We start from the raw sequence: 16,512 nt of genomic DNA on the forward strand, positions 1-16,512 counted from the left end.
TGGTTTATTTTATTTAATTGCGGCAGCTTGGGCATATGGAGATAAAAAAAAGGTAAAATTTCATTTAACAGCCTCTGTGCATTGCCTTGATTAATTGTATTGGGGCTGGAAGCATCCAGCTCTAGGCTAGTTTCAGGTGTTTGGTATTGGCTGTGATGCAGGCAGGTTTGACATGAAGGCTATTTTCACATGGCAGAAATTCCACATAGATGCGTGAATTCTGCTACCACATTAATTCAGACTGAATTCTGCATCTTTCAATCATATGTGGAATTCATGCAGAATTTCCACATGAATATACAGTCAAAGTAAAATTACTGCCTGGATTCATTTAAAATGTTAAATTTCATGTGGATCCCGCCCGAAATTTGCATCAAATCTGTTTTTGGCGGAGAAAAAAAGCCCCATTGAATTCAATGGTCTTCCGCAGTTGAATTTTGCAAAAATATAAAACATGGCTTGTATTTTTGAACAATGCGGAATTTTAGCTTTTGAATGTCCGCAGCGAAAATTCTCCTTTGTGAATGGGACTGCGGAATCCCATTGAAGTAAAAAGGCTTGAAACACATGCGGAATTTTCATGCGGGTTTCAATGCGGAAATTCTTCCGTTTGAACATAGCCTAAGACCTAGTCAAAGGGAGGTTATGGAGACTCTTAACTCTGTATTATGGTAGGGAACTGCAATGCTTTAAGTAGTGTTACATTGAGTCTTTTCTGTGCATTCAGGGATGGAAATCTGCAGGACATTGTGAATAAAGGGAGTCTTCATGAGTTCCTGGTGAATTTACATGAGAAGTTTGGTCCTTTGGCTTCCTTCTGGTTCGGTAGACGGCTTGTAGTTAGTTTGGGCTCACTGGATCTTTTAAGACAACACATAAACCCAAACAAGACTTGTAAGTATATATTACTGTACCTTACAGATTTTATACTTTTAGGGTCTATTCACACATACAGTATTCTGAGCAGATTTGATTTACAGTATTTCAAGCTGTGTTCAGTCATTCAGTTTACATTGAAATCTGCAGAAGAAAATCCTGCACATCAAATCTGCGCAGAATACTGTACGTGTGAATAGACCATTAAGGAAGTTTTCAGGTTTTATTTAAAGGAGAAGTATCATGCAAGAAAACTTATCTCCTATTCAAAGGATATGGGATAAGTTTTAGATTGTGGAGGTCCGAGCACTGGGGTCCCCTGCGATCTCCTGTTTGGAGCCCTGGCTCTCCTTCACAGCGGCGCGTCATGACCCCTGCCCGAACCGTAAATTAAACAGCCCTGGTTCCAGACTGATAAATTGGAGCAAAGAGAGAAATGTATGCAGTTGATGTATTTAGGATCTGCTGTTTTGTTCTTATAGCCGACCCATTTCAGACGATGCTGAAATCTCTTTTGGGATACCAGTCAGGAGTTATTGGAGAAGCAGCTGAAAGTCATGTGCAAAAGAAGTTGTATGAGAATGGCATCAACAAATCTTTGCAAAGTAACTTCAATGTTATAATAAAGGTATCTTTTGTTAATTTCTATAATATGTTTGTGTTTTAAAGGGTATTCTCATCCTGTAAAGTGATGGACCCATACCATTCCTTAGAAGGGGGAGCAGTCTCTTAGTTATAAGATTGCTCTGTATGTGGCACTTACAGTCACCTTAATTCCCCCAAAAGGTAAAGATCCCCTCAAGTGCTCCAGCTATAGACAGATTTCCCTATGTAGACATTATATTAAATTAAATCGGTACAGACAGGTAGTGCAGAGGACACTGATGACAACAGTACTTACCTTGTCCTGTTCTGTGCTGTTGTTCTCTGGCAATCGTCTTCGGTATCTTCAGCTTCGGGCCCGACTTGCAACTTTAAGCATGGGCGGAGCTTAGTGATGTCACCGCTGCTATTCTCTGCTGGGTCTCGCTGCTGTCCTCTGCTAGGAAACACTAAGCTCCGACCATGCTCCAAGTCAGGCCCGGAGCAGAAGGTACCGAACAGGATTGCCGGAGAACCACAGCACGAAACGGAAAAAGGTAAGTACTGTTGTCATCCATGTCACCTGCACTACTACAGGTTAGTGCAGGTGACACTGATGACAGATTTCCTTTAAAAAAGGCAGGGCTCAAGTCCTGCAGGAATGCATGGGAACTGAGTTCCTGCACTTTTTCTACAGCAGGAACACCATTCCCATTAGCAGAAGTTGTGCAGGACCAGCCCTTAAGTGGAAATCTTGAGTGAGTTCCCACACTTTTTTTTCCCATGACTTGACCCCTGATTAAAGGGGTTGTCCAGCGGAAGAGGAAGGGGTGATGTCCTGAATGTTACTGTCCTAAGTCAATTATGGCTGCAGTGATGTCCCTCCTTGGGCAGTAATCGGCTGAGCGGCAGCATGACTGGGCGCCAACCAAAACAAATACCAAACTTGAAGTGCTAACTATGTAAGGCTGGGTTCACATCATGTTTTTAGTCATATGGGACTGCATATGGCTGGAGGGAGCCAGAACCGGGTGCTCCCGTATCCCTGCCGTATGCCGCCCATATGTAATTCATTTCAATGAGCCGACCGGAGTGAAACGCTGACAACCACGGTTGTAGGCCCTGTGGAAAACCACATACGGGGAAAAAATGAGCCGATCGGAGTCAGTGTTTCACTCCGGTCCGCTCATTGAAATTAATTACATATGGCCGTCATACGGCAGGTCTACAGGAGTGCCCGGTTTTAGCTCCCCCCCCAAGCCGTATGCGGTCCCGTTTACCAATTTCACTTTGTAATGACATCAATCATTTCATCCAAAAATCTATGGCGAAACCAGAGAAAAAATATTTGTGGGGCAAAAAAAAATGCCATTTGAAAACTTATGGGGGCTGCCGATTCTACGCAGTGCACTTTTTGGTAAAAATGACAACTTATCTTTATTTTGTAGGTCCATACGGTTACAAGGATACCTAATTTATGTCTCTTTTATTTTATTTTACTGCCTAAAAAAATTATAGCTACATGCACCAAGCTCATTTTTCTGGTTAACAAAACATTGAATTTAAAGGGGTATTCCAGGCCAAAACTTTTTTTTTTATATATCAACTGGCTCCGGAAAGTTAAACCGATTTGTAAATGACTTTTAATAAAAAATCTTAATCCTTCCAATAGTTATTAGCTTCTGAAGTTGAGTTGTTGTTTTCTGTCTAACTGCTCTCTGGTGAGTCACGTCTCGGGAGCTGTGCAGTTCCTATGGGGATATTCTCCCATCATGCACAGCTCCCGGGACGTGACATCATCATTGAGCAGTTAGACAGAAAACTTCAGAAGCTCATAACTATTGGAAGGATTAAGATTTTTTTAATAGAAGTAATTTACAAATCTGTTTAACTTTCCGGAGCCAGTTGATATATATATATATAATAAGGTTTTGCCTGGAATACCCCTTTAAGGCTGTAATGTACCAAAATCCCCCCAAAAAGTCAAGGGGGTGAATACTTTTGCAAGGCACTGTATTTCGATAATACTAGGTCACATGTTACTTATGTGCCAAATAAAAATAAATAATAGTTAAATTATCCCCTAACCCTACCCTACCCCCTTATGTGAAGGATGGGGTTTTTGTCTCAAGTCCCATACAAGTATATGGAACTGCCTGTACCTTACTCCACAAGCTCCACTCTGCATCTCCTGGTGGCGCATCAGTCCTGCTGGCAAGCCACACCCTCCACGCATTCCATGCCCCATCTTGCAAAGACACGCTCACCCTTTAAGCCACATCCCTTTTTTATTTTCAGTTTACAATATCTTCATTACAACTCAGCCCCACCTGGGGACAGGATATGGAGTCGGGATATGAGGAGGGGATTAGGGGTCAGGGTATGAAGAGGGTATATGGGGTCAGGATTTGAGGACAGAAGCTCCCTCCTTTGTTGCTTTTCCTCCCCCACAAGGATTAGGTAGGAGAAAAACAGGCAGCGCTGTGTATGTATGTATATATATATATATATATATATATATATATATATATATATATATATATATATGTGTGTGTGTGTATATATATAATGTGTGTATATACAATCATGATTGTAAATATTGTCAACCCTGAAACTTTTCTAGAAAATAAAGTATTTCTCACGGAAAAGGATTGCAGTAACACATGTTTTGCTATACACATGTTTATTCCCTTTGTGTGTATTGGAACTTAACCAAAAAAGGGAGGGGAAAAAAGCTAATTGGACATATCACACCAAACTCCTAAAATGGGCTGTACAAAATTATTGGCACCCTTTTCAAAATTGTGGGAAAAGACAATTGTTTCAAGCATGTGATGTTCCTTTAAACTCACCTAGGGCAAGTAACAGGTGTGTGCAATATAAAAATCACAACTGAAAGCAGATAAAAAGGAGAGAAGTTCACTTAGTCTTTGCATTGTGTGTCTGTGTGTGCCACACTAAGCATGGACAACAGAAAGAGAACTGTCTGAGGACTTGAGAACCAAAATTGTGAAAAATATCAACAATCTCAAGGTTACAAGTCCATCTCCAGAGTTCTAGATTTGCCTTTGTCCACAGTGCACAACATTATCAAGAAGTTTGCAACCCATGGCATTGTAGCTAATCTCCTTGGGTGTGGACAGAAGAGAAAAATTGATAAAAGGTGTAAATGCAGTCTGGATGGTGGATAAGCAGCCCCAAACAAGTTCCAAAGATATTCAAGCTGTCCTGCAGGCTCAGGGAGCATCAGTGTCAGTGCGAACTATCCGACATTTAAATGAAATTAAACGCTATGGCACAAGACCCAGGAGGACCCCACTGCTGACACAGACATAAAAAAGCAAGACTACATTTTGCCAAAATGAACTTGAGTAAGCCAAAATCCTTCTGGGAAAACATCTTGTGGACAGATGAGACCAAGAGACAGCTTTTTGGTAAAGCACATAATTCTATTGTTTACTGAAAACGGAATGAGGCCTTCAAAGAAAAGAACACAGTACCTACAGTGAAATATGGTGGGAGTTCAATTATGTTTTGGGGTTGTTTTGCTGCCTCTGGCATTGGGTGTCTTAAGTGTGTTCAAGGCATCATGAAATCTGAGGAAAGCTGGCTTTGCGTCCAAGATCTTGGGTCTTCCAGCAGGACAATGACCCCAAACATACGTCAAAAAGCACCCAGAAATGGATGACAACAAAGCGCTGGAGAGTTCTGAAGTGGCCAGCAATGAGTCCAGATCTAAATTCCATTGAACACTTGAAGAGAGATCTTAAAATTGCTGTTGGGAAAAGGAGCTCTTCCAATAAGAGAGACCTGGAGCAGTTTGCAAAGGAAGAGTGGTCCAACATTCCAGCTGAGAGGTGTAAGAAGCTTATTGATAGTTATAGGAAGCGACTGATTTCAGTTATATCAGTAGGGTGTGCAACCAAATATTAAGTTAAGGGTGCCAATAATTTTGTCCTGCCCATTTTTGGAGTTTGGTGTGATGTTATGTCCAATTAGCTTTTTTTTTTCCTCCATTTTTTGGTTTAGTTCCAATACACACAGAGGGAATATACGTGTATAGCAAAACGTGTTACTGCAATACTTTTCTGTGAGAAATACTTCATTTTCTTGAAAATTTTCAGTTACTTATATGTCAACTACATGGTGGAAAAGCTGCCCCAAACAAGTTCCAAAGATATTCAAGCTGTCCTGCAGGCTCATGGCAAAGCCACACCCCTTTCATTTTCTACCCTTTTTTGTGCCGTGGGCCGCCTTGCAAGTCATGCCTACTTCCACAAAACCACACCTCCTTCTATTTTTGGCCTACAATGTCTTCATCACAACTCAGCCCCACCGGAGGATGGGATAGGAGGTTGGGCTGAGGAGGGGATATGAGGGCAAGTACTTCTGCCTATGTTTCTTTTTCCTCTCCCACAAGGATTAGGTAGGAAAAACCGGGCAATGCTGGGTACTCAGCTAGTAAATACCATACATTTTGAGAAAACTTGTGGTGATGTATGTTGTTTGTAAAAGGTAAGTATAACGCTATGAAGTGCATGTAAATGAAAATAAGTAAGGTATGTAGATCCAGCATTAGGGGAGACCAGGCTACCTCACAACACTAAAAAGTGGCCCTGGAATACATAGCGCTTAAATGGCATAGATATACACTGAGTGTAAAGGAAAGGATGTCATGGGTATTTATGTAGGCGGGTATGGCTGTGGGAGTAGGAGGGGAGCAGGCTGAGATGGATCTAAACCTAGTCTCACGCTATGATGTCCTAGCGCTAGGTGGAGTAGCCATCCTAAAAAGGACAGTCCCACTCTGGAACCTAGCTAAAAGGCCCTACTATACCCTGCCTAGATGCCGACCAATGACTAACTCCTAGTGCTGGGTCCACAGGTCTAGTGAAATTACATTTAAATTCTAGAGTGATCCTGAATTCCTGAAAAGGGAGACACAGTTAAAAAATACTATTGAGCGTTTCCAATACAACTTGAAGGAACGCAAACGCACACAATTCTTGAGGGATCTCCTAAACTTTTGTAATAATCGAGCATACCTAGTGCTGAGTGACAAGGGAATCAGAAACAGAGACGGAATTGTCGTCCTGAGAGAATGAACTGTCAGGCTCAGAAAGCAGCAAAAAGGGTGACAAGGGTGGGTAGCAGGACACATAGAGGACGAGGCAACTTCAATAGGTGCGGTTATTCTTGTTCACAGACAAGGAGCCAGACGAGGCAACAGAGTAACCAACCATGCAGTGAAAATATGGCCCCTCCTCTTCTGCCTGTTCCTTTGTTCCTTTTTTAGGTATAAGAACCCAACAAGTCACTCGGAAAAGGAGGAGAGATAGAGGCTAACTCTGGCCCCCAAGTCATCAACCTTTCTACTGTCACTTTATCCGCGGAATAGGTTTGGTTCCTTGGCAAAAGCTTATCCTTTGTACCGACTACTGTATTTGATGAGTTTGTTTGCTCCAAGGATTGCACTTAAACTCCTGTGGAGACAGGAGGCAGGAAATTCAGGAATGCCGGGAGCTAGGCATCTCTCTCAATGAGGTCCCAGCAGCCAGGTGCCTGGCATCTTTATTGGACATTGGTGAATGAGACAGGAGTGAAGGCCCCTTTACTAATTGCAGACAAAATAGTACTAGATTACCATAAGCAACTGAAGTCTCCTGTGTGGAGGTGTTTTTGAATTTGGTGACCAGTGAACTAAAAACTGTTGACCTCTATCCACTACATTCCCCACCAAATTTGACCAAAAATGAGTGGAAGGCATTACCAGACATTATTAAGCCATCGGATAAAGGGGAAATATAGTTTTCCTTGATAGAACAGAATATATTGAGATGTGTAATAGACTAGTAGTAGACCCCTACACATGAAATTCTTTCCTCCAATTCAACCGATAATTGCAGCTAGAGACAACAAGCTTCTAAGTAAAGAGGAATACGAATTCCTCAGACCCAGCCTTTTATCCCCTTCCTAAAATCCACAAGGGCACTTAACCCCTTAAGAGACACCCAGTTGTGTAGAGCATAGGAGGTTTGGCTCCTAACGTCGGTACATATATCGATCAGGTGCATAGGGAGATCGTGTTGTCCCTACCGTCATATACAAGGGACACCATGGACCTCCTGGGCAAGATAATCTCACTCTAGATCCTCACATTATCTTAGCAAGCATAGTCGTAGAGGCACTTTATTCCTCTATTCTCCCACCCCCCCACCCCCCAAATCATGGTCAGGTTCCAATAATAGAGAATTCCCCACTTTTGTCACCTCCTTTAAATGTTAACAATATTGGTTTACATTTTACCTTCGACACTAATACTTTATCCCTGCTGTTTCTTGGTTTTCTAATTACAAAGGAGAACACATGTAACTTTCACTCTACCATGTATTGCTAAAAAAAAAAAAAAAAAAGGCTACAGTCTCCTGAGGTGGGAGAGCTACTACCCGGTCCCCCTGAAACGGGAATACTGAAAGGGTAGTATCGCCGCCTCAGGAGGAATTGTACAATCAATACAGAGTACAAAAAACAGGCCAAACCACTTAGGGATTGCTTCCTTAAATGTGGAAACCCAGATTACTCCTTGACTAAAGCCTATAAAGAAGCCCTAAATACCCCAAGGGAACATCTTTTAACACCCCAAAATGGGACATGTCTAGGGTACCCACGAGAATCATTGCCACTTCACAAATTTGAGCGATCCTACAAAAATATTGGCATGTTCGCGCAATGGCGTACGCGAAAAAAAAATTTCAAAGTCCAAAATAGCGTATTTTTGGTCACTTTTTGTATACCATAAAAAAAAATCTATAAAAACCGATCAAAAATCCGATCAAAACACAAATGGTACCGATAAAAACCTCAGATCACGATGAAAAAAATTAGCCCTCATACCGCCCCGTACGTGGAAAAATAAAAAATAGGGTCAGAAGATGACAATTTTAAACATATTCATGTAGTTATGATTTTTTCCAGAAGTAAGACAAAATCAAACCTATATAAGTAGGGTATCATTTTAATCGTATGGACCTACAGAATAAAGATAAAGTGTCATTTTTACCGAAAAATTACTGCGTAGAAACGGAAGCCCCCAAATTTACAAAATGGTGTTTTTTCTTCAATTTTGTCGCACAGTGATTCTATATATTTTTTTGTTTCCCCATAGATTTTTGGGTCAAATGACTGATGTCATTATAAAGTAGAATTGGTGGCACAAACAATAAGCCACGGACTTTTAGGTGCAAAATTGAAAGGGTTATGATTTTTAAAAAGGTAAGGAGGAAAAATGAAAGTGCAAGAACGGAAAAAATGCTATGTTCTTTTTAAGGGGTTTAATCAGAAATGTTGGAAACAGGAAGACATCGCTGCTGCCAAAAAACAGATAAAGTAATGCTTAGTTGTTTATTCATATAGTTCCAGGAGTTACAGAAAACCGCACAATGCAAAAAGAAAAGAAGCCCCAGCATTGTTATTCCTAGAAAAAATAAGTATTCACTAAAACCAATATGCCAGGACGTCAAAGAAAATTATAGCCAAAATCTAGAAACTAGATCTAGAATAATTTATGAAACCTAGCTTTAGCCTTTTGCAACGTTGTACCTTGTGTAATGCAGAGAATGTATAATGGAAGTAGGAAAGTGGCCTCCTGTGGCTCAGATGAGCTGTACTCTATTAATGAAATATTTTAAAGAGATTCTGTTTGTCTTATAGCTCTCCGAGGAGTTACTTTTAAAATGGAGTTCAATTCCACCATCTCAACACGTGCCCTTGTGTCAACATATGCTCGGATTTGCTATGAAATCTGTTACTCAGACTGCAATGGGCAGCATTTTTGAAGATGATCAAGAGGTTCTCAAATTCCGCAAAAACCATGATACTGTGAGTGCTATGTATGTACTATAATAAGCTTGATACAACTGTAACTTGTCCATGACCCACAAAGGATTGGTCAGATCTTTGAAAAAAATGTCACACTTGTTTTTGTTTTTTTTATACTGGTGAACAGTACAGTGAAGGCATGTATTTTGGAGAAACAATACTACTCCCATTTGTATAAAACTATCAATATATATATATTTTTAACAATAGCCTGTTCCCAGCACCATCTACATCTGTGCTTGACAAATCCAAGGCACCAAGTCAACATGGCAACTAAGAATTTTGTCGTGGCACCTAGGTTTTTGTCAGCCCTTTACAATATGGGCTGTCTATCTATTTTCAATTTTATTGGCTGCAGCATTCATGTGATATCTGCTGCTCATGTAACACTGAAGCGCCAACCGGAGGTAGAATGGGGGATCACAGTTGGAACGGATGCGTAGGTAAGTACAGTTAGTTTGCTTTTTTCAGAGATGAGAGAAAAACAAAACAGACACATGAAGACAAATGAGGGGACACTAATGGCTGTGACACATGAAGAGAGATGAGGGGACACTAAGTACTGTGACACAGGAAGAGATGGGAGGACATAATGTCTGATCATATGTCACTTTGTGTTACATGTGGCATTCTGGCTTTTAATTTTTTTTTTAGCCAGCTCCTATATTCATAACAAATTTGTGAAGCCCTGATCTACATAAAGTAAATATTTGCCCTGTCTTCTGCCCTTCAAAGTACTTGGTGGCTCTCTCTGCCAGTCAAAACTTATTAAAAATAGGGGAGTTTTGGCAAACAAATGTCATTATTTGTATAATGAAAGTTACTTTCTTTATCAATTACTTGTTGTTTTCAAGATCAGTGCTTACAGTCATTCAATAGGAAAATTAATTGGTTACTTCCAGTAGAAGAAAATCTGTCCTGAACATAAGATGGATACACAGGTTGTCACAAGAGCCACAACACCTCTCTGCGCTGAATTCACGCTCTTTTGCTGTATGAAAGACATGCAGGGCTCAGCTAGCAGCACCAAGCCCTACTCAAATCGCACAGTGGGCTATTGAAGTAGCAGCCTTTTTCTTACAGTCTGTACGAGGGCAATCACAGCACAGAGGTGTTGCAGCCCCTGGTCACTCCTTCTTGACACTGGCATGGCTAATAAAGCAGCATTTTCATGGAAATGAAGATGAACACTTTCAAAGGTATGATATGAATGCTTTTATTGAAAAGTATGGTACAGTGCTAATGGTTCAGAAGGAGATTTGTGGTTGATTTGCTTTAACTGTACTGTTATGAGTCTTGCAGCCGTGTGACAATCACATGATCAGAACAGTGTTTTACCCACTGGTAGTAAACAAGAAAGGTTTATCAAATGTGTGATGAAGGTTTAACCCCTTGGGGACGGAGCCCATTATGCCCCTAAGGACGGGAGCATTTTTTTCAAATCTGACCCCTATCATTTTATGCATTAATAACTCTGGGATGCTTTTACTTATAAATATCATTCCAAGATTGTTTTTTCATGACATATTCTATTTTATGTTTGTGGTAAAATTTCGTCGCTACTTGCAGCATTTATTGGTGAAAAATTCCAAAATTTCAGGAAAAATGTTAAATCGGACAAGTCAAATAAATTACAAATTGATTCACATATACAATATGTCTACTTTATGTTGGAATCATAAAGTTGACATGTTTTTACTTTTTGAAGACATCAGAGGGCTTCAAAGTATAGCAGCAATTTACCATTTTTTCACAAAAAATTTTCAGGGACCAGTTAAGTTTTGAAGCGAATATGAGGGTCTTTATGTTGGAAATCCCCTATAATGGACCCCAATATGAAAACTGCACCCCTCAAAGTATTCAAAATAACATTCAAAAAGTTTGATAACTCTTTAGGTGTTTCACAGAAATAGCAGCAAAATGGAGGAGAAAAATCTAAATCTAAATTTTTTTACACTAACCTGTTATTGTAGCCCCATTTTTTTCATTTTTACAAGGGGTAAAAGGTAAAAAGGCCCCCAAAATTTGTAATTCATTTTCTCTCGAGTAAGGAAATACCTCATATGTGGATATAAAGTGCTCTGTGGGTGCACTAGAGGGCTCAGAAGGGAAGGAGAAACAATTACATTTTGGAGAGCGTATTTTGCTGAAATAGGTTTTGGGGGGCATATCGCATTTAGGAAGTCTCATGATGCCAGAACAGTGTTAAAAAACAAAACCAAAAAACACATGCACACCATTTTGGAAACTACGCCCCTCAAGGAAAGGAACAAGGGGTAAATTGAGGTACAGAAGGGATATAGATTAGCTCACCGCTTGGAGACTCCAGACACAGACAGATGATATTATGGAAGCACGATGCAGGGTTCCACCAATCCCGTGGCATTCATACAGAGAACAAGGTCCCAAAAATCCAGCTCCCAAGGTGCAAGTACAATAAAACTTAACGTTTACTTCATACAATTAAAAATAAAATTCAGTGGTGGAAGTGAGTGGTGACATTAAGCGCTGCAGAATTTGTAGGCGCTATATAAATAAATTATTATTATTATAATTATTATTACATGTCACTTTAACCTGTTGGGGACCATGGCCGTATGGATACGCCCTTGCATCCTGGTACTTAAGGACCAAGGGCGTACCTGTGCGCCCGTGGGAATTTTGATCCCCAAAACTAGCCGGATGGGCATCGGAACGGGATGCAGGAACTGAATGATTTCAGCAGGCATCCCATGCAAATGCCTGGGGGGGGGGTCAGATCAGCGATTCGCGGCTATTCCGGGCTGATCGGGTCTCTGATGACCCGATAGCTCGGAAATTAGGGATGATCGGAGCTGTCAGAGACAGCCCAGATCATCCTAAAGGATAGGAGCGAGGTGGCAGGGGTGCCACCTCCTCCTATCCCCTGCGATTTACCGATCAAGACTGATAGGCGAATCGCAGGGCAGGGGCGGGGGGAACGTTGATTTCCCCTGCTCTGCCCGCCCCTGGATGTCGGGGCAGAGCGGGGGAAGATGGCGGCGGAATCGGACAAGTCAAATAAATTACAAATTGATTCACATATACAATATGTCTACTTTATGTTGGCATCATAAAGTTGACATGTTTTTTACTTTTTGAAGACATCAGAGGGCTTCAAAGTATAGCAGCAATTTACCATTTTCTTCCCGAAAATTTCAAAATCAGATTTTTTTTCAGGGACCAGTTAAGATTTGAAGCGAATATGAGGGTCTTTATGTTGGAAATCCCCTATAATGGACCCCAATATGAAAACTGCACCCCTCAAACTGCCCCCGCCTGTGGATGCGGCGGGGACCGACGGCGCCGGTTACCTGGGTTCTGGAGGACCTGGGACAGGAGGCGAAAGCTGACAGGAGGCGTAGGCAAGTGGTGGCGGCGTTTTCCCAGATACAGCAGTGAAGATTGCCTACAGTACACAGAAAGATTATCAGAATTAGGGTTATTTAGTTTAGAAAAAAGAAGGTTTAGGGGAGACCTAATAACTATGTATAAATATATCAGGGGACAGTACAGAGATCTTTCCCACGATCTATTTATACCCAGGACCGTATCTATAACAAGGGGGCATCCTCTCCGTTTAGAGGAAAGAAGGTTTCTACACCAGCACAGACGGGGATTCTTTACTGTAAGAGCAGTGAGACTGTGGAATTCTCTCCCGGAGGAGGTGGTCATGGGGAACTCTGTAAAATAATTTAAAAGGGGTCTGGATGCATTTTTGGAAAGTAAGAACATTGCTGGTTATGTATATTAGAATTATAGGGACAGAACGTTGATCCAGGGATTTATTCTGATGCCATATTTGGAGTCTGGAAATAATTTTTTACCACTAGTATGAGGGTTTTTTGCCTTCCTCTGGATTAACTCAGTAGGGACTCATTAGGGATATAGGTTAAATGTGATGGACTCTGATCTTTTTTCAACCTTATGAACTATCTAGGAGTTTTAAAACTACAACTCCCAGCATGCCGAGACAGCCTTTGGCTGTCTGGGTATGCTGGGAGTTGTAGTTTTGCAACATCTGGAGGGCCACAGTTTGGAGACAACTGTCCTTCCAGATGTTTCAAAACTACAACTCTCAGCATGCCCAGACTGACCAGGCATGCTAGGAGTTGTAGTTCTGTAACATCTGGCCCTTCAGATGTTGCAGAACTACAACTCCCAGCATGCTTGGACAGTCTCAGCATGCTGGAAGTTGTAGTTTTGCAACATCTGGAAGGACACGGTTTGGAGACCACTATATAGTGGTGTCCAAACTGTAGCGCTCTAGATGTCAATTCAAAGCATGCCGAGACTGTCCAGGCATGCTGAGAGTTGTAGTTCGGCAACATCTGGCCCTTCAGATGTTGCTGAACTAAAACTCCCAGCATGCCTGGGCAGTCTGGGCATGCTTGAAGTTGAAGTCTTGCAACATCTGGAGGGCTACAGTTTGGAGACCACTACACAGTGGTCTTCAAACTGTTCGCCAGTTGTTGCATAACTACAACTCCCAACATGCCCTTCGGCAGTCTGGGCATGCTGGGAGTTGTAGTATTGCAACAACTGGAGGCGCACTGGTTGGGAAACATTGTCTGTTTCCTAACTCAGTGTTTCTCAACCTGTGTGCCTCCTGCTGTTGCAAAACTGTAACTCCCAGCATGCACTGACAGACCATGCATGCTGGGAGTTGTAGTTTTGCAACAGCTGGAGGCACATGGGTTGGGAAACACTGAGTTAGGAAACAGACAGTGGTGCAGAAACACTGTTGTAGTCTGTTACCTAATTCAGTGTTTCCCAATCCCAACCAGTGTGCCTCTAGCTGTTGCATAGCTACAACTCCCAGTATGCATGGTCTGTCAGTGCACGTTGGGAGTTGTAGTTTTGCCCCCTCCACCCCCTCCCCCACATGAATGTACAGGGTACATACACATGGGGGCGGGGTTTACAGCAAATTTCCCGCTTCAAGTTTGAGATACGGCAAATTTTCCACTGCAGCGGGAAACTCACTATAAACCTCCCCTTGTGAATGTACCCTAAAAACACGACACTAACCCTAAATAAAGAGTAAAACACTACATATACACTACACCCTTACACTGTTGCCGCCCCCCCCAATAAAAATTTAAAACCTCTTGTAACAGCCTCCAGCTGTTCCAAAATAACAACTCCCAGTATTTCCGGACAGCCATTGACTGTCCAGGCATGCTGGGAGCTTTGCAACAGCTGGAGGCACCCTGTTTGGGGAAAACTGACGTACAGTATTTTTGGTGGAGGAGGCAAGTGTAACTCTTGCATCCGAGTACACCCCTATGAAAATCCCTAATTTAGGCCTCAAATGCGCATGACGCTCTCTCACTTCAGAACCCTGTCGTATTTCAAGGCAACAGTTTAGGGCCACGCTTGGGGTATTTCCGTACTCAGGAGAAATTGCGCTACAAATTTGGGGGGGGGGGGTTCTCCTTTTACCCCTTATGAAAAGGTAAAGTTGGGGTCTACACCATCGTGTTAGTGTAAAAAAAAATTTTTTTTTCTTTAACATGCCCCATTCTTTTAATTTTTATAAGAGGTAAAAGGAAATAAAGACCCTCAAAATTTGTAACACAAATTCTCCCAAGTACGGAAATACCCCATATATGGGCATAAAATGCTCTGCGGGCGCACAACAAGGCTCAGGAGTGAGAGCGCATTATGTACATTTGAGGCCTAAACTGGTGATTTGCACATGGTTGGCTGCTGGTTACAGTGGTTCTGACATAGTCAGGGCAGTGATATTATCGTACTGAGGGGTTTAAATAACACAAACCTCCTTTCAGATACGCCCACAGGTCTCTGCAGCCGGAACTTACATCAAGTTCCCAATACAGGTGCAACATGATTACTTACTCTACTTTTCTGTTGAATGACCAAGATACATACGAGAATTCCAAACAAAGTTACTTGACGTACAATGTGAATACACATAAAAAAAATATATGTATAAACGTTCACAGGACTTCATATTTCTCTATAGTATAAAGCCAAATCATATCCAAAAAGTTTGTTGCACAAAATAAAACTCCAGAAACATACACAGAATGAAAACTTGCATTTGAATTACTGCACAATGTGAACACACGCCAAAGTGTAAACTCTGAGAGGAAACATTCCTTCAGTAATATACGTTTCCATTTGTTTGTTTCAAACTTATGATCAACTTGCTGAGTCTTCTTATGCACCTCACTCAAAGACCTCCGATACTTCATAAAAAAAACGGAATAAATTATTAATACAATTCACAACATTGAAAATTAATCTCTTTCATGTATCGAGATAGAAATGTACAAAAAGACTCAGTATACTATACTCCGAATGTATATGGAGAAAAAACTTTATTACGGACAAGGAAGCTGGTATTTATTATCGCCCCATGTGAACATGGTTCAAACAATAGATAAAATTCAAACAAAAGAAAATTTTTACAGAAAAAAAAGCAACCAGAAAAAAAAAAAGAATGGAACGGCACAACAGACAAAAAGCTACGGTACACAAGAACTCCACAATCCATATACAGATTCAGCCAGGAATTATAAATAGCTTTGAAAAACTTATTCACATGCAGCCACATAACACATTTTTCATTTCTGCATGCTGCAACATGTGAACATGTGCCTAAATCAAACATTCACAGGTGCAGCACGATTACTTACTCTCCTTTCCTGTTGAATGACCAAGATACGTACAAGAATTCCAAACCAAGTTACTTGACGTACAATGTGAATGCACATTAAAAAAAATGTATAAACATTCACAGGACTTTATATTTCTCTCTATAGTATAAAGCCAAATCCTATCCAAAAAGTTTGTTACACAAAATAAAACTCCAGAAACATACACAGCATAAAAACCCACGTTTAAATTACTGCACAATGTGAATACACGCCAAGGTATAAACTTTATGACTAAACATTCCTTCAGTAATATACGTTTCCTTTTGTTTATTCCAAGCTTATGATCAACTCGCTGAGTCTTCATATGCACTTCACTCAATAACCTCAGATACTTCATAAAAAACTGAATAAATTTATAAATACAATTCACAAGATTGAAAATGAATTTCTTTCATGTATCGAGATAAATATGTACAAAAAGACTCGATATACTATGCTCCCAATGTATACGGAAAAAACAAAAAAGAAAAAC

General features: G+C 40.9%; 2 protein-coding genes across 4 annotated transcripts in view; one reads left to right on the plus strand and one right to left on the minus strand.

Annotated features, from left to right (window-relative positions):
• The window catches only part of LOC130283890 (alpha-aspartyl dipeptidase-like), a 287,142-nt gene that overhangs the window by 60,588 nt on the left and 210,042 nt on the right, over positions 1–16,512 (minus strand). The window lies entirely within an intron of this gene.
• The window catches only part of LOC130283889 (cytochrome P450 20A1), a 69,817-nt gene that overhangs the window by 6,702 nt on the left and 46,603 nt on the right, over positions 1–16,512 (plus strand). For both annotated transcript variants that reach the window (XM_056533574.1, XM_056533575.1), the window contains exons 3-5: positions 728–894; positions 1,359–1,504; positions 9,169–9,336. In XM_056533574.1, coding sequence (XP_056389549.1) covers positions 728–894; positions 1,359–1,504; positions 9,169–9,336 — 481 coding nt within the window. The remainder of the gene's footprint in view (positions 1–727; positions 895–1,358; positions 1,505–9,168; positions 9,337–16,512) is intronic.

This window comes from Hyla sarda, chromosome 8 (assembly GCF_029499605.1).
Source record: "Hyla sarda isolate aHylSar1 chromosome 8, aHylSar1.hap1, whole genome shotgun sequence".
Taxonomy (NCBI): domain Eukaryota; kingdom Metazoa; phylum Chordata; class Amphibia; order Anura; family Hylidae; genus Hyla; species Hyla sarda.